At 43.0% G+C, this 18610-nt stretch overlaps 1 protein-coding gene across 2 annotated transcripts in view; it reads right to left on the reverse strand.

Annotated features, from left to right (window-relative positions):
• cspg4 (chondroitin sulfate proteoglycan 4) overlaps positions 1–18610 on the reverse strand; it is a 79725-nt gene that overhangs the window by 35685 nt on the left and 25430 nt on the right. For both annotated transcript variants that reach the window (XR_004614196.1, XM_034588927.1), the window contains exons 2-3: positions 6167–6330; positions 1447–5001 (exon numbers count right to left, since the gene is read on the reverse strand). Coding sequence is in view for 1 of the 2 variants with exons in the window: in XM_034588927.1 (XP_034444818.1) it covers positions 1447–5001; positions 6167–6330 (3719 nt within the window). In the remaining variant the exon portion in view is untranslated. The remainder of the gene's footprint in view (positions 1–1446; positions 5002–6166; positions 6331–18610) is intronic.

Consider the following 18610-nt stretch of genomic DNA (forward strand, 5'->3'; position numbering starts at 1 on the left):
TTTAGCCTAAGAAGTTAAGGGGAACTCATAAAAAGAACAGCAAATCAATCAGTCTCACTGAAAACTCACCAAAATTGGAGATGATACGTTCAGCTAACAAAAATAGCAGAGGGTTGTGCAACTTCTCTGACGACAGTTGGCAAAACATATCGAATCGACCAATTCATTTTTTGAAAAGCAGTTTTCGTCTGAAATTGGCAGCAGTGCTTCAAAGCTGTGGTTAGACTGACATGGATTTAGGTGCCTTGTGTATTGTGTACTGGCTGTGACAGCATAGCTGTTATTGTTTTTACCTGTGTGTGTGTGTGTGTGTGTGAGAGTGTATGTGTGTGTGTGTGTCATCATGAGGGGAACTAACATCGGGGCGGTTTGGGGTATTTTGGCAGGTCTTTATATTTCTGTCTGTCTGTTCATGGCAGATTTATCATGGCAATGCAATTTACAGGTGAGTAGTTGAGATCAAAATAAGTTTTTAAATATGGTACATGAATATCAGGGCACTACATTCACTTGCTGTATGCTATAATAGCGCATAGTTAACATGAACACACCGTGTAAACTTCCTACTATAGTATAATATACAGGCTAATATGGAGTTTGGACGTTGTTAGACAGGACAGTATAACTTGAATAGGACAATGTGACCTTTGGCAGCATGTAACAGATTCACCCACAGGCAGATTTAAAGTCCCCCCACCTTGGAGATATTTTAATAAATGTTGGGGAGCCTGGGGCCTTGGAGTGTTTAGCAATCATGCTTGTGTTTGACAGTGGTTCAGACAATCATACTACTTGCACCAGGTGTCTAGATTATTCTCCAGTCAATGCTGCAGATTTAAGATGTGCGCACTGTTGTGAAATTCAAGTTCGGGTGAAGGGATGATTTACTTTCAGAAATGTTCCTCATTATTTTCAAAGTCAAGTTACATACAGGGGATGTCTAATGATTGGGCCGACAATTTAAACCCCATTAATTGCTTTGAAAATGAAGTGCAGACAGACTCATCTTGTAAATTACAGCGGGCTTCAGGAAGCTCCTCAGGGGATGCTCAGTGCACTGTTTTCCACACTTAATAGACTGTAATTTAGTACATAAACTAGATCAAAAGCAGCAACTGCATACTCATATTTAGCCCGGCTTTCATGTGGTTACAATGTAGATTAGAGACAGGGTCCCAAGTCATGTGAATGCTCTTTTTTATATAAAGAAACAATAAACTTCAAAAGGACAAAGATGATGTCCTGCAACATTATTATCACCACACTATATTGAAACAAATGCTGTATTGTTGCATGAAGAGTCGAACCGGCCAACCATTTATTGTGAGTCTGTCCCTTATTCTCTGACCCCATTTCCTATCTCTCCTTCACTGTGTCCATTGAAACAAGTTGCGAAAAATATATTTGAGCTCTAGATTATGTGCAAAGGTCTCCAGTAAACATTACCTTGAGATGATCCGGGTTGATGATGGTGTGCTCTCCCTCATAGGAAATGATGACCTCATTAGTTATCACCTCAGGCTCAGAGAGGTAACCTTGCTTGAATATTTTAATCCTGAAGGTACCCTCATCGGAGTGACCATGTGCTTGGACGCTGAAGCTGAAAGAGTCCTTGGACCTCAGACTCTCATAATTATGCTCATATGACACAACTCCTTTTTTGAGGTCCTCCTGGGAGAACGTAGAAGCCTCAATCCCGCTCACAATAATCCTGCCATCACTTGGTGGTGAAGTGATCTGGAACTTGATCTCGCTGTCATCTCGGATGTCCACGTTGGTGTCAGCGCTCAGCAGTGAGGTGTTAAGGGTCTTGGTGCTTCCATGGTCGATGACTATGATTGCGTTGTTCACAACTCGTAGGTAGGCCTCACCAGCCTCGATGTCTAGGAGCGCAGTGGTCTTGTGGTAGCCGTCTGACACCTGGAGTGAGAAGCGTTCCCGATCGGCTCCATGGTGAATGAAAAGAATCTTTTTGTCTCGCAGGTCAGCTTGTGTGAAACGGAAAAGAGGCTGTGATGGGTTGGACGCTGAAACAATATTGCCTGAGAGGATTCCCTCACGAGCGTAGACAATTTGGGTGTCATTGAAACCCGAGTCGTCATCCTTGAACTGGATCACATCTGTTGTTAGCAGATGCTGACCATAGCGGACCACGTTGAAGACTTTATCCACGACCCTCACAGGAGCGTGCTCGTTCTTGGTCTGAATTGATAATCTGAAAACACCACTCACTCCCTCCTGATCTTCTGAATTTTCTGCTCCTTGATCAAATGCTGAGAAATGGAACTCATCACTGCTTGTTCCGGAGCCATCATGCTTGTAAATAAGCCTGTCAAGTTTTAGGTCTTCATTACTGAAAACTCGAATTGCCCCCTCAAATCTAGGCTGGTCATCAGGGGAGTCCCTTATCAGTCGTCCATTCTTTGGCCCTTGTAAGACGCGGTAAACAAAATCCGTCGAAGTCTCTGACTGCATCCAAAGATAGTTTTTGTTCAGAGTTTCCTCAGCACCCTGCAAGACAACTAGCTTCTCATTGGTCAGAACAGGGGCATCTGCATTGGCAAGGATGTTGATTGGGAAGGTGTATAGAGGAGAATATTGGTCCTCAACCAAAACTCTAAACTGAAATTGGTCAATACTATCTGCAGCTCTTTGCACTCGGACCCTGTAACTAATAGTATTGTCCATAATGTCCTTCTGGGTGAACATATCACCCTCAGCTAGCTCTTTATCTGACATCAGGAGACTTCCTAGTGTTGGGGGCTTGACAAGGATGTATTTTACAGTTTGTGGATCTGGGTTTTTCTCTTTCACTTCAGCCTGAAGCTCCGTGAGTCCAATTGTTTGCTCCTCACCAGCCTCCATTTCCAAGGGAACCAGGATAGAAACTTTAACTTGTGCAGGCATGATCTTTACTAAGAAGGTGTTGTTCCAGAGGGAGAACTGCCCCAAGTGGGTGTCGAACTGAATTCGCTCCACAACAATATCCTCCTGGTCACTTGAGTCCGTGCTGACGTACCTTATGCGGTTTTGATCCAGATCAGACTGATGGAAAGTTGTAACCTGCTTGTACAGTCCATCACTTGACATAATCTGTAGTTCTCCAAATAGCAGAGGTTGTGTAATGTTATACATGATATCTCCATTACGAGGATGAGCGATAACAGCCAGAGTTTCGATACCTATGGACGAGTTGCTTCCTTGAGGCAAGAGAAGGCCAGTGTTGGTGACAATAGTCATATGTGGCTGTGTTACAGACAACTTTAAAGTAGTTGACTGGCTTACTGACTGTCCATCAGATACTTCCAATGTTATTCCAGCAGAACTACCCCCTCTATGTACAAAATAAATATGTCCATCTTTCAATTCTCTGCATGTGAATTCTGAGATGCTTCTTCCTGGCCTTTGACCATTTTCAAGGTAACCAACTTCCATGGAAGGCTCTGAGGTCACAGTTACTACTAATTCGTCACACCGGGTGTCAGAATCCACAATTCTGATAAGGCTAGGGCTCAGACGAGTCCTGCCATTTTCAGTGATGGTGATTTCTCCTCCACTAAGCTGTGGTATATCATTGACAGGAAGTATTTCAACTGGGAGGACATAATCACGGGGAGTTTTTAGACATTCTGGAAGATAACCATCACTATGAGTAACCACCTCTATTTGGATTTGATCTGCATGCCTATTATTTCCATCATGCATGTACTTAATTTTCTTATTAACAACATCCAGTAGAGTGAACTTTTGTGTGTGTTTTGTGTTGAGGTTCATATCAACCAGGCCGTACCATGGATCACTTTGGAGAGTAAAGATAATGTCTGACTGACGCATCCCTGCAACACTGAGGTCAAATGTAGGGCTTAGGTTGTTGATATCAAGAAAAACTTCTCCACCTTCAGGAACAAGCAATGGTGTGACATCAAGAAGTTTTGTTACATTTCTGAATATCTCTGGCATTTCATCAGTTGGGTAGCAGTGTGGTTCAGTTTCGTCCATGTCGACATATCGGATGCGGACAGGGGGAGAAGTTGTAGTTGCGTCAACATCATAATAACTTGAGTAGTCATAGTCGTCTCCTTCGCATTTGACGTGAACATCTTTCGTCACCAAAGCATCTTGTAGGCTTCGGTCCTTCTGATTTACTTTGATTTCGCCCAAACAACCAATGAAGGACTCAGCAGTCATTTCCTCTTCTGCCCTATTCAAGGACCCACTTTCACGAAAGACTTCCTTCATTTTCCCCTGGATTCCTCCTAAATACAGGTTTCCTGCTAAGTCCAGTTGTTCTGATGAGGCAAGTGGGAGGGAGGAAGACTGGCTATCTACATTAATAACAAAAGAATCCTGACTGATCTGAACCTTAACTCTGTGCCACTGGTCATCATCCAGCTGCACCTGGGTATTCTCCAGTACCTCCATGCCACTGCCGAGGTCCAGGACACCTTTGAGATAACCTTTCATCACAGCAATAGCAATGAAGTCTGAGTCTCTGCCAGGGTGGAAAACAAGTAATGCATCCTCAATGGTGGTTTTCATTAGGAACTCCAAGACCCTCGGAGCGCCACTAGCCCCGCTCCAGGTGGGGAAAGAAACAAAGGAATCAGGAGTGCTGAAACTTGTTGCCTCGCCATCACCAGCCTCAAACTCACTGCTGCAGGACTCCTTTGTGTCGCGGCATTGTTTAAAGGCTGTGCTGAGAATATCAAACTGATGAGACTCAAATTTAACCTCAGTCATGCATCCCCGGAAAGGGGGAATGGCATTGCTGAGGTAGGGAGCATCCAGGTCTCCTGTGCCTCCAAGCCAAATGCCCAAGTCAATATTTAGCTGTTCCCCATTGTCGGTCACAGGAACATATGTTGGAAAGAGCTCATCAATTATCATGGTGAGTTTGCCACCTTGCAGGGTCAGTGAGATTTTGTGGTCCAGGAGGTTGTTCAGCTGTACTCCTTGGGATGAGGACAGTATCACCTCACCAGAGCCCGAGTTCATCCGTGCCTTAAGACAAGGAAAAAAGGAAATTTAATATACGACTTAAATACACACCTACTTCAGTAATCAAATCCATAATCGCTCCATGCCCAGCCACTGGGTCAATACGTAATGATGTACCACAGGGCCCCATAAGCGCCCGGAGGCTGCAGTAAATTAGTGTAAAAAAATACTCTCTGATGGGATGAAGGCTGGAATAATTGGGAACTATAAAACCTACAGCTGCAAGAAAATGGAGATGAAGCTTGTGCATTGTAGGAGTCCAGTGAGGAGCCGAGTAGGAAGACACTCGGCTCTCCACATGGAACATGCAGGAGGGAGAGCACGCATCAATAACATCCAATATTAATCACTCCCATGAAACAATCAGTACACAGTCAGTTATAGGGAAAAAGGGAAATATTCTGCAGATAAAAACAGATGAAGGGACAGGAGGAAAAAGACATCTGTGTGTAAACTAACACCATATGGGCTATAACTTGGTTTTTTGAAAGCAGCTGTTTAGCACAAAAGAAACTGCTGTCTTACCTCCTATTGTCAAAGTTAGTGAACACTTCTTAGCTTCTATTTAAAGGAGACATATTCTGCTCAAATGCAGGTTCATAATTTAAGTCTGGTTTATTACTTGAAAAGGTTTACATGCTCTAATGTTCACATTGCTTCTGCATCGCCTCTTTTCAGCCATCGGTCTCTTCAAAGCCCCCTACCAATAAAGGCCAGTCCCTTCTGATTGGCCAGCTCTCCCATTCTGTTGTGATTGGTCAACTGCTTCCAGGTTTGAGGAAATAATGGAATATGCTCTCACTTTATCTGGCTTTGTTAGGGAGCCAGACCGGCTACTAGGCGTGCATGATGCAAATGTGGTGCATTGCGATGTCATGTGAAAGTTTCGGGCGGACTATTGACCAGTCGGTTCTACCTATTTAACATACAAGGGGAAAGATAAAAACTGAAAAATCATAATAAGTCTCCTTTACTTTTATTCTTGGAATTTTCAAGTCTCTTTGTCTTCAGGTAGTTTCTCTTAAGAACAGTGTTGAAAAATAAAACCCTAATATTGACATTGTGATCTCTCTCCATCAGTTGAGCTAAAATCGAAGTCCCATATTTTTAGTTTTAGGGACTGTCCAGCCTACATTACAGAATCCACACCCGTTTGTTCACCTCTCACCTGTATTTTCCCGTTTTGTAGCTCAACAAATAGGTAGTCCTCCATCCCTGCAGCCAGGAGCAGTAGCCCACTCCTCCGACTTGTCTTAATCTGCAGTGACAGTTGGAAAGTGGAGACATCTTGGATGACGTGTAAACTGCACTGGCTGGCCCCAAAGTAGGACTCTGTGAAGAGAAAAGGTTTATCAGAAATAGGTATCATGGTTGCCCAGAAGTCAATGCTTTTACCACATCAAAACAGCAAAAATCTGTGATTTTCACAATATCTTACACGATGCAAAACACACACACACTTTTGCCTTTTGGGCCATTTAGACGAGAAAGGCACTATTGCAAAAACTAAAACTGCCTGATTTGAAAATGTCCTCCATTCAGCTCTCTACCTGGGGACAACACCAAAAGACACCTGTGTTTGATATAAACTCATTATACAACTGCTGACTGGCAACTCTGTGAAATCTAACATGGACGTTTGAGAAACAAATGAGATGAGTGTCATTACAGTACAACTTGCTCAGGACTCATGTCTGTATTATCAGGTGTCTTCCAGCTGCCTCTGGTTAAAGTGGAGCTCCCCTGGCCGCAAAGGGATTCTCTCACTGAGACATCAGTCATTACCCCTGTGGACGTTTTCCGGGCATATAGAGACTTGGGGTGCAGGATTTCCCAGGCTTGAGCTGTCTAATTTCCAATGGTATGCAAATTCAGCCACCTGCCTCGGACTGTGCTGTCAGGCACCCTCGACAAAGTGTGAACCACAGGAAGTAAATTTTTTCCGAGTGCACATGCTCCCAGATTAAACTGGACCACTTCCAAGACCCTCTTTCCTCGGCATGGGTTTTCCACAGCCCTATCCAAGGGATATAGAAAGGGGGCTTTCCATTTGCCACCCACTCACCCTCTTTGGGGTAGCAGTTCAAGACACAGAAACCCATTGGAAAGCAGCAAAGAAGGCAGTCTGTAATATTTGGAATAACGGCGCAGAGAGAGACACTGCTGTGTCAAACTTAGAACATTCCTACGAGTTTATGAAGGCCAAAATATTCCCTCAAAATCAACACCAGCGTCCAGTTGCCCAGCATGGCAGCTTGATGCCACTCGGCATAAATCTCTCAAAATAACCTCTAAGACATGAGTCAGAAAATAGAGGAGGAGAAAATAAGATAATAAATGTTCACATTCATACAGAGGTTCAAAAGTTTGGGACCACTTTCCCATGAACGAGTAGCTATAAATGGAGAAAGCATTTTCTCGAGAGTCTGTTCGAAAGGTGTCCATGTGAGAGCAAATGTGTGCGTGTGTGTGTGAGGCTTCAAAGGGCAGAGTGTGTCTGTGTTGCATCTGCATTAATGCCACGCTGCCAACGTCAAAACACTGAAGGGTACATTTGTCCTGTGGTTTCTCATCCTGTAAGCCAACCCTTCCATCGCAGATCTTCAACAAGCACGAGAAATGTAGACAAAGATAATCATTTTGATGTCAACAAGGATGAACGCGGGGCTTTTATCATCGCGCCTGTGCATTTGTGATTTCACTATGAGGCTATGAGGCTATGAGGCTTTTGGTTTCAAGGCTTCTCTGTTATGAACAAAGTCCGTGATGAACGGCCTCAGCACGGGGCCAGACATACACAGACATTTGTTTATAAACTGCAGCCACAGAAACACCATGTTGGTGGCTCGCAGAAATAAATATCACAGGGAACAAATGACCTGAGAGAAATGAGAGAAAAGTTGCAAAACTGAAGCAATGAGATGCTTCTTGTTAAATCAAATTGAGGATGAAGCAGAACGTGTATATATTACTTGTATTATACTGGGTCAAACTAAATGATCACAGTTGCACATCATTCACTTTTCAGAGGCTATTGTTCTGCGCTGCTGGTGACTGTGCATGGGGCTGTAATGGCACCATCTCTGGTAAGATATTTCAAAGAAAAGACTAATGCTAATTGCTTCGCGGCCTTCGGGCTGAGGCTGAAAAATAGGGGAACAGAATCTTTTCTTACAGGCAATTGCATTAACAAAGAAAATCGCAGTGAGCTTCATTGTTCTTAAACCTGAGCTTTTGCTGGATTGTTCACTGAGCATGGGGATAAAAAGCTGAAGGAGAGAGCGATGCCAAGACAATTCTGCTCAGGGATTTTCTGGTTCAAATTCAGCTAGCTGCTGTTGCCTTGAGGAAAAAGGAGCACATCTTCTAATGATACACACAATGGCTTTGCGCGGCAGTGTACCTGGACCTGGAATTCATTAGTTCCCCGGCTAAGCCGTGTAAAGCTCTGTATAGAATAGAAAAGGCTTCATGTTGGAAAAAGCACATTTTCAATATGCTGCTGCTGCTTTGTGACACTCATCTTGTCTCTGCACATTCACTTAAATGGCTCCTGTGTTCACACTGTCTTACAGGTGTATGCAAAGAGGGAATCACACGTACTGGATGAAAGAAAATCAGTCATGAGAGGCTATTGAAAACAGGACTGTGAATCACAAGCCTCGTGTTTCCTGCTTCAACATTACACTTAGCTGTATTCTCCACCTTCCAGGGACTTGTGATGCGGTGCAGATGGGATCTAGCGGAGGTGATTTCGCTGACACGGCGTCATTATCTGTAAAGAATCATGCCTGCTTCTTAAGAGCGTAATCTCGAGCTGTGAAGCTGCTGCCATAGTTGGTGTCAGTCTGTGTGTGGAGGTTTAACCATCTAAAAGGGCAGTCTCTGATCCCCTGAAGCTACCACACCCCTCCTCACACTGCTTTATTGTGCGTCAAGCAGAATCCTGGTCTCGGGCCAGTGCAGATGGCTATAATTTGATGACTGACTGTGCTTGTATTTATAACGCTTTGAGGAAACGGAGTCTTCCTCTCTTTCATCGACGACAGAATGAATTACCCTGTTGTCTTTCTTTCCCTTTCCTCCTCCTCCTCTTCTCCAGCCTCTTTAGGTCTCAATCTAGCAACACATGTCCGGAAATGCTATGGGGAAGAGAGACGCACTGACCACAAGTGCAGGAAGATTGGAGACATTCATTTGACTTCGTGTCCTGTGACTCGTCTGTGCCGATGAGTCAGAGTCACCTCAGTCATATTTTTAGTGTGTGTGAAGCTGCGCTGGGCAGACCAGCCTTTAGGATGCTGAGTTTCACTTCTGTATCTGCACGTCTCACTAAAGAAAACACTTAAATCACATATCTTGCAGTTTACATTATTTAAGAGGTGTAAAATTTAAAATCTAGTCTAGTGAGTGATGTTAGTGTGAATAGAAACAGAGTAACGCACAATACTAAATAATAGACGTCTTCTTTAAAAGTTGCTTGTTGATGTTATACAGAAGCAAAGACACCAACTGTGTGTTTCTCTACTACAATTTCACCATGGAAACATGGACTGGAATCCAAACAAACCACCTACTGGCATAACCCATGGTTAAACCACGGTTAGCTTCACTATAAATAGTGGTTATGTTGGTCATTTGTTTCCTTTGCTGGGCTATGTCGACTACAACAGGCCTTCTGGATATAATTATATAAAGGATAGGGTGTTGTTAGCCATGGATAGAATTGGAGAGCTTTTTAGGGTGTAATTGTATTTACCATGTGGCAACTTGGTTATTACCTTGATGAGCATGTGGGCTGTTTTCACTTTGAAAAAATGAAACCAATACATCCCATCCACTCCCAGTTTACACATGTCCGATTACACTGTTTGTGTGTGTGTGTGTGTGTGTGTGTCAGCGTGAGAGACGAGCTGAATTATGAATGAATGTGCAGCTATGAAGAAAGATTTGACTTATTAAAGAAAAGTATTGATCATGAGAGAGAGAGAGAGAGAGAGAGAGAGAGAGAGAGAGAGAGAGAGAGAGAGAGAGACGTGAGCAATTAAGTCAGTGTGTGTGTGTGTGTGTGTGTGGGGGGGGGGGGGGGGCATTACCTATCTCTCAAGTTGTGGGACTATCATACAGAAGCTACACAATTCTTTTATAGTAATCAATCGCTTATAGTGATGACTTTGGCCCAGGACAATTACTACTACTATAAGTGGTTTTCCACTGTACTAGAATTTTGAATTTTGAAACTTAACTCGTAATTCTCTATGCAGGAAAAACCCTTGGTTGAAAACGGGGCTTTTCTCACTGTGTGTAATATGACGTCAACCTACCATTTGTACTAATGTGACGCGAGTCTGAGCCACTGGCTGCCTAACTAAATGGTCTGTATTCATATAGCACTTTTCTAGTCTTGATGTCCACTCGAAGTGCTTTACCGCCTGTAACTAGCATGCTTAAGTAATCAGCAAACAGTATGTGAGATTGTTTCAGTAACATTGTGGTCAAAGCGGAAACCTTTTAAAGTGATCACGCCTCCTCCTGGTGAAGGTCAGACATTTTTTTGTTATACAGAGGGAGTAAAGTACAAAAACAAAATACTTTTGGATACATATACTGAATTCCATGTACCGTCAAATGTGAACGGTACTCACCCCTAGCGTGTAGGCTGGCAGATCAACCAGTTACAAACAGGTACGCCAGCCAATCATTTCATTCGGCGAGGGCCACAGATGGTTACTTTTTAGTTTTTTTGATTTATTGATGGCTACCGGGACTTGAAGAGGATTTCAAACCATAAAATAAAAGGTGTTTCAGAAACAACATACCAACCTTAGCTTTAATATTTATATGTCTTGTAGTGACTTGACTTACAAGATGGGGCGTGAAAATCAAGTTTCCTCAGATTTAAATGATGTACCTAAACAAAACCATGAATCCTTGGCTTTACGCCTGCCCACCATCCGCCCTTTCCACTTCCATCTGACCTTCCTGCTTTGAATGAACATGAGTAAATGCTTCCACTGAACACAATCTATGTACAAATTAATAGTCACGGTGTATATTAGACAAAGTTGCCAGATCATTCTTGTGGCCAGTGGCTACCATACTGTAGAGTGTGTCGTTCAATTCTAACTATTGGAAAACCATTTAGCTGTAAACATTGCCCATTCAGTTAGTATTTGCTAATCAACTGTGTGTAAATTCAGATCAATGTAAATGTGAATGACCAACCACCTACGCTACTATGAACAATGGATAAGCGTCTTTTCAACAATTGATATTCCCACACTAATTACAGCACGCGAGCTGCTCTTAAAAGGAAGTGTTCATGTTTACAGACCAGACTTTGTACGCAGCAGTAAAAAAATACTGCTAACTCCAGCACTGTTAAACAGCAGAGAGCAGAGCCACAACTCTACATACCTTGACAGCACTGCTTTATAAGGACCCCCTCCTTCCCCACTGACTTCTCAGAAGTCCCCAGGGACACACTTTTACAGGCTTAATGGAGCCATTTCTCAGACCAGGGCTATGTCAGTGTAAAAGCATACATAGCATCTTTTTAGCCCCCTTTCAAATCCCCATCTACTTCTGCATCTGAGTCATTCCAATGCTAGCCAGAGTGAAGCAACACAATACAAAGAAAATGGGCTTGTGGAGCCACAGCGGGTTGCCCCCACTCTGGCAATAATTAAAACTTGTCAGGTTCTCTCTCTGTAAAACTCTCACTTACACAACAGACAAGGGGTGGCGGCAGCAGCGAGAAATTATGACCTTTCCCCGTGAAAGGAGAATGGCAGTGTAATGTAATTTCAGCATCTAAAAGGAAAATGGACCTGTGAGAAAAGGGAGGGAAAGGAAGGATGTGAAGGACTCAGTGTTGTCTGGGTTTGTGCCGTTAATGAGCGCGGTTCTGAAAGGCTGTGTTTCCACACAAAGTGAATGAAAAGAGCCTGTTTTTTTGGATGGATGGACGACGAAAGAAAGGAAATGAGAGGGATTGTTGCAGGGCTAATGACATTTGTAGATACAAAAAGACACAGACAGACTGACGAGAGAAAAAACTGAGGAAAAGGGATCAGGTTATAGGAGTTTAGCTTCCAATCCAATCAAATCGGTTGGGGGAAGAAAAGTCCTGATTTATACTTCAGAAACTCTCCATAAATTCGTCTTAACCGTCTGTACACCCTTGTACGGTTGCCAGTGAAAATATTTCCATCAAATCTTGGCTGCATTTCAGGTCCATGTTCACTGTGCTGTACTGTATTTCATGGAACCAGCGAATTTGAGCTTTTGCAAAACTACACAACTGCACGTTCTCCAATTTTCAACGTCAGGCTTCAGCTACAGGGGCAAATGTCTTTCCATACAACTCACTACTCCTGCCGAATACGGCGTGTGACGAATTCAGCTTGTTGGCTCATGGCGCTCAACTAAGAGAACTCGCCGGTCATAATGACTTGGGACTGATGATCTCACTCACCTAACAAAATTGTAAGACAAACACAGCCATGAACAGAAGCATTGTGGTGACTCAGGACTCTGCTGTAGTTTATGAGCCGCTCGTACAAAGCGTGCCTCTGTCAGCCCAGCCGAGCTACGGAAGCCATCAACCGCCAAGGTCCCAGTGGGTGGGTCCTGTTAAAATAATCTCCCCTGTGACATCAGAGGACCAACCCCCCCCTGGTTCCATTTCAACCTATATCCCTGCTCACACCATCTGACCCCCTCTAAACTCACTAACACACACACGCGCACACTTTCTTTTGCCATACACTGATGCCATGCAAGAAATGTTCTAACAAGTGATTCTTTACACGTTTAGCTGTGACTTTCTCTGTTTTCCCTCAGCTCAAGCAGCACTGTTTATAGACTGGGCTGAAGGACATTTTAACATACCGGTAATGAATTCCTGTGTGAGATCTCACCATGTGAAAAGTAGGTAGAGCAGCATGTCAAGGGAGAGACCAGAGGACAGAGGACAGTAAGTCAAATAGCAATAGCAACCTAATAGAGTCCATACTTTTAAGGCTAAGACTTGATTAATTTCTCATCTTGCAGAACAAAAATTGTTGCTGTGCTTTTGCCCCTTTACACTGCATCTTATTTTGAAATCAAATTTAAGGTCAATGACGGATTTTTTAATTATCCTGCAGAGGCTACTAAAGGTTAGAGAATAAACTGAGAGCACAGCATGTGATGCATGACTGGGTAGACTGATCTGGCTTTGTTCCATTTCTACAGCACGGATGGCCCAAAGTAAGAGCAGCCGGAAATTAGCAGGCAGTTAAGTGCAGCCACTTAAGCCTCTAATATTTACAATGTCAACACAAAGCGTAAGAGCACAGAGGTTCTGTGTCCTGTTGTTATGTGCACTGATTAGCATGGGTGACGAAACTAAATTATTGTAGTGTTGGTTATTTCAGGCCACCAATTTTAAGTGTGACAGCTCCTATTAATTGGTAAAGCTGTAGTTTTAATTAGTGGTGATCATCATCATCATCATCATCATCATCATCATCATCAACATCATCCCCTAATTTTACTAGGATGCAGTTCAGTAAAACAGCCCATTCCAATTTCCCAGATGTGCACATTTTCTGTTCTGTCATGTATAGCTTATATCTTTTTATGACTTTCCTGCTTACATTCCGATTATAAGCGGTTCCCCTGCCAAGTACAAGTGCATGATGTGCAGTGGGGTGTCCAAAAACCATAAATCATAATGATGAACTATTTAAATTAAAGATGAAGCACAACTACAATAGGCAGATTTTAGACCACTATAGGCAGTAAAAGATCATATACATAAGATCATATACAGTGCTCTAAATAATAAAATGAATTATGGTGCTCTATCTCCCCCATGGTTTGCATCTGCCTGGAAGCATGATGTTAACACAGCTGTGACAATTTTTAAAAGAATGGCAACAAAAAGGCAAGGGAAGAGAAGAGAGAAGAAACTGCAGGATGGCGTTCATGAATCATTTGAAGGTATGTTTAAAAGTATGATGAAATACTGCTTAAACCTTGTAGCCGATACATGCAGGAAGCATCTTGATCAAGTTATCCAACGTTAGTACTGGCAACTTAAACATCTTTAAACTTTAGACTTTCAGGCAATATGAGCAAAATCCTGTGCTTCTGCATCCTTGGGCAATTCCAATGTGTTATATGTAAATACATATTTATTCATCTATACTGCAGATGCTGTGTTCTATTTGCATCATTTTACAGTTTGTTTATCATTTTAAACTAGTGTTCTTCACGGATACACCTAAACTGTAGGACCTGAGGCCTGACCTGGGACCTGTGGTTCAGACCGGTTCTATTACCAATCAGTGAGCGAGGTATTACAGAATATTTGGGTGTATTTGATAACTTTCTTGGAGATTGGATTAATTTGCATCAAGGCCGGGCACAGGGGAGAAGGCTGCTAACATTACATTAGGAAAAATCACAAAGTTTGATTCGACTCCCTGTGAATTCATGTTAACTTGTTGATGCAATCAGATGGCAAATGGCTGCTGATCGCCTCTTTGTGTATTGTGGCATTTGGGTCCAGTGTTTCTAAGTCCTGCACAGGTCTGGGTCACAGCTTTTAAAGGATAGATGAATCTGGATCACGTATAATATTTCTATGTCTTTCCGGTTTGGGCACAAATTGTTGGATCTGTGCAGAAGAGATCCAGGATGATGAATTGCTGCTTGACATTTATGGCTTAGATTGAGAATGCTCGGAAATTCACTTATTTGCTACCAAGAGTTCAATGAGATGACTGACTGCTTTCATGTCTGAACTAATGCTGGACTCCAGCTCCTTACAGCTTAAAGCAATTAGCTGGGCTAGCTTAGCATAAAGACAGGTAACAGGGGGAAAGAGAAAAAGTTCAAAAATATGTTCAAGAAATTGGGCTTACACGCTCTACTTTTTTCCGGGTGAAGAGCGTAGCAAGCTAAGCTAAACGCCTCCAGGCTCCAGCTCCATACGTATTGTACCAACATAAAAGTGGTATTGATCTTCTCATATTGAGAAGAGCATAAATATTTGATGGTCAAAAGATAGATTTTCAGTGGAGCAGATCACTTCTTTAGTTCTGAGGTTGAGGTTTTCCAGCTTTGAAATGAAGAGTCACACATTCTTGATTCAGCCACTGTCTCTGTGTCGTGATCGAAATACTCCTCTTCAATACCGGGCACATCACTTTATGTCAAAATACTGCACTTTTTAAAAATTGTTCCCAGCAGTTATTCGGTTGAATTTATTGTTTCCTTCTTAGATACAACTGGTTATGATGTTGCACACTCTTGAGAATGTCTGGCACTGATTAGAACTGTCATGACTTTAAGTATAAATGAGCAGAGAGCACTTGACAGTGCTATGGTTTTGTCTCATCACAAGTTTTTTAGCTGGGCTATTGAAAACGTATAATTCAATTTCTTTTACTCTGATTGTGACCAGGCCAGATTCATTCACCGTTAACACCGATTTCTGACGTATCAACAGCTCCGTTTAGCGTTCACTCACAGTGCCCTTATGATCTGTTGTTACGAATACGAGTGCAGGCATCAGTCACTCCACCACTAATTATCAGCATGACATTGGCTTTGCAGTGGGCTGGAAAACACTTTGCTGAGTAGCAATTCACTGTCATAAATCATTCCACTTAAACGTCAACACAAGGGAAGAGATTTAGGACTCGGACTCTGAGAAACCTCCCTCAGCTGGGGTCCGGTGCAGGGGAACACTTGATAGAGATTGTGTTTAAGTTGGGCTTGGCTGCTGCAGGGGTTCCTAGACAGGTCTAATAAATTTACTGATGCTCTCTATTTTTGTTTTATCTCCTTTTTGTCTTTATCGCTCGCTCGGGTCCCACTTTGTTAAAGATGCTTAAAGATTTGTAGATTTTTACAGCCAAAGTTGTGAATAAAATATTTTTATACTTGTGCTGATGTGATACTCGATACTTGGAGCGGACGACAAAACTACACTTTTTTTGGTAGCTCACTCTAAAAAGGTTTTTCGACATAATTTTTGGTTTCAGCAGGATGTCCATTAAGATCAGTGGTTCACTCTGTAGTGTCTGGTTGCCGAGTCAGAATGTTCATAAACCGGACAATAAACCCCAAATTGCTCCCAATAGCCAGACCAACACCTTGCATTAGCATTATTCCAAGGTAAGCGTTCAGAACATCGGACACCTTTCGATACTCCCATAAGGCTCATGGAAACAGATGGAGCCTTCTCTCTGTACTGCCCGTTTATTTCGTCCATATTCGTACAGTTTCTGAAATTTTACGGATAAAGACGAAACAGAGTAACACCGCTGTAAATTGTCGGCGCGTTGTAGCCAATAGGTTAAGTGAGACAATGTTAGGACATGAGGAAGAAATGTCAACTATGGCCGAACTTTTTGAGGAAAGGCTTTGCAAGTTGGTAAAACACCACAGGCATCTATGTGATGTCACTGCGCCGGGGCACAGGGACAATCGTTTTTTAATCGATACATTATCACCAGTCCTGCACCAAACCAATGTATGTTGTCAGGTACTCTTGACTCTGTGCTGCCCTCTCTTGGATGTATTGCCTCACAACCATGCCAAAGTAAATGACTCACAAAACCATGTGGGCGGCGATGGTTGCATTGGTTGAAACTGGAGTATCTCTTCTCGTAAGTAAAAAGGCAGCATAGATTAGCCTATAGTTCACATTACTTCCCAGCCTTGGTTGATGTTGAATTCAGTTTAAAACTCTGCATAAATATTGAGCATTAAATATGTTTCTCACCTTATTTAAACCTCACATTGATCTAATGCCTGGAGGCACGAGTGGATTTCACACCACTTTCAAGCTACATAACTACACACTCTTTCATGACCAAATCAGATATGGAGGCCCTCTCTGTAAATGAGGCCCCCAGTCCAAGGACTACAACTGTGATACAGAAGCTGCAGTGAAGGGGCCTCTCAAAACCCATATCCGGCTTTAACTAGGGTCTGCAAAGTCATTCTGTGTTTAAGATCAGAGTGTCACATTAGCCCCATAATGAGAACCAGCTGAACGCACACACTACCAGACTGACCCTGTTCAGCTCAGACTGCCCCCCCACCAGAACCTCCACCACCTCCTTCAGCTCACCCCCTCACCCCAAACCCTGGAGACACTTCTCTCCTGCTTCACTCCACTGAACTATGCTTTTTAAAATAAATGCTTTATCCAGATGCTTGCTCAACCCTTCCATTAACCAGCGTAATCTAAACCATGCCAGTGCACACACCCACAAAGAGAAGTACATGGTGCAAACATAAACTTAGCCATGCACTCATCACACATACACACACACACACACACCACCATGAGTTAGGCGTCTAACAACCCCGACGGTAATTCCTCCTCGGTCTACCGGCTGAGTCAGCCCACAATGTCTCGCGCCATTCGCACAACCGTTTTCCACCAGGCTACCGTTGAGGAGGCCCGCCCTGCTCCACCCAGTCTACCCTGGCACTCCAGCTCAACTCTCATTCAGCAGAAGTTGAGAGCAGCAACCCCACCCCAGCCCTCCCACCAACACCTTTTCCTGCCCCTCTATTCTACTCTCACTCTGTCTTTGCCCACCATTTACTGCCCAAAATAAACAGTGCCGAGCATGGAAAGCCCGGGAACACTGCGTAACAGCTTGAACAGCACTCCACTGTTCTAGCGCCACATTATAAGTCCATTTCATTTCCCCACAAATTGGAAGGTTTGGTTTCATTATTGAGGAACTGACTTGAAGATGGATAGAACTGGTTTCAGTGGAAAATGCTGGTAGCTGGTAGTAGACATGAGGAGAAGTCCCTGGAGATTGGAACTTGAAAAAGACTCTCTCTACTTTTTACCACACTCTGATTCTGAGCAGATATAACTGATACATTTAATGGTTTTTATTAATGATTTATGTTTGAGTTTTGTATTAGTTTACTTTTGTCAGGAGAGTGACTTGTTAACCATAACCTACAGATGAAATGTATGACTAATTTTAGAACATAGGACAAGATGGAGAATATCCCTTGTGCATATGTCTTAAAAGTCAAAATAGTAATGATTATTTGAAAAGACACTAAGAAGGGACTGTTGTCTGATGTGAGGATTTGTCCTTTCTTTAAACAGAGTAGATTAACTGAGCGTGAATGGCTTTTTCCAGGAACGCCCTACACCACAAAGACATACACATACCTAGAAGTGAACAGTATGATGGAGGGCAAGGTATTTGCTCGAGAGCTCCCTAGCACCCATGAAGAAGAAGGAACCAGCAACACACTTTAAATTCTGCCCACCAGATTTGTTCAGCTGGTCCAAAGATGAAAGTGGCAAACAACGAGCTCCAGCTTCTTTATTCAGTCATTCCTGTCTACACATGGCCCATAAGGCTTAAACATAGGAATACACATTAAAGGTAAACACTGGTTTTGTTGGGCCAAAGCGCTCATGCCACATCTGTAGTAACGCTTTAAACATGTGGTGACAAAATTGCCCTATGGGGAAACAAAACCCCTGCGTCCCTGCCAGATCATTCACTGACAGTGGCCACTCGGTGCACTGTCAGTGAGCCCGAGGAGACGTCGTGGCAACATGCAT

The sequence above is a fragment of the Hippoglossus hippoglossus genome, chromosome 6 (genome assembly GCF_009819705.1).
Source record: "Hippoglossus hippoglossus isolate fHipHip1 chromosome 6, fHipHip1.pri, whole genome shotgun sequence".
Taxonomy (NCBI): Eukaryota; Metazoa; Chordata; class Actinopteri; order Pleuronectiformes; family Pleuronectidae; genus Hippoglossus; species Hippoglossus hippoglossus.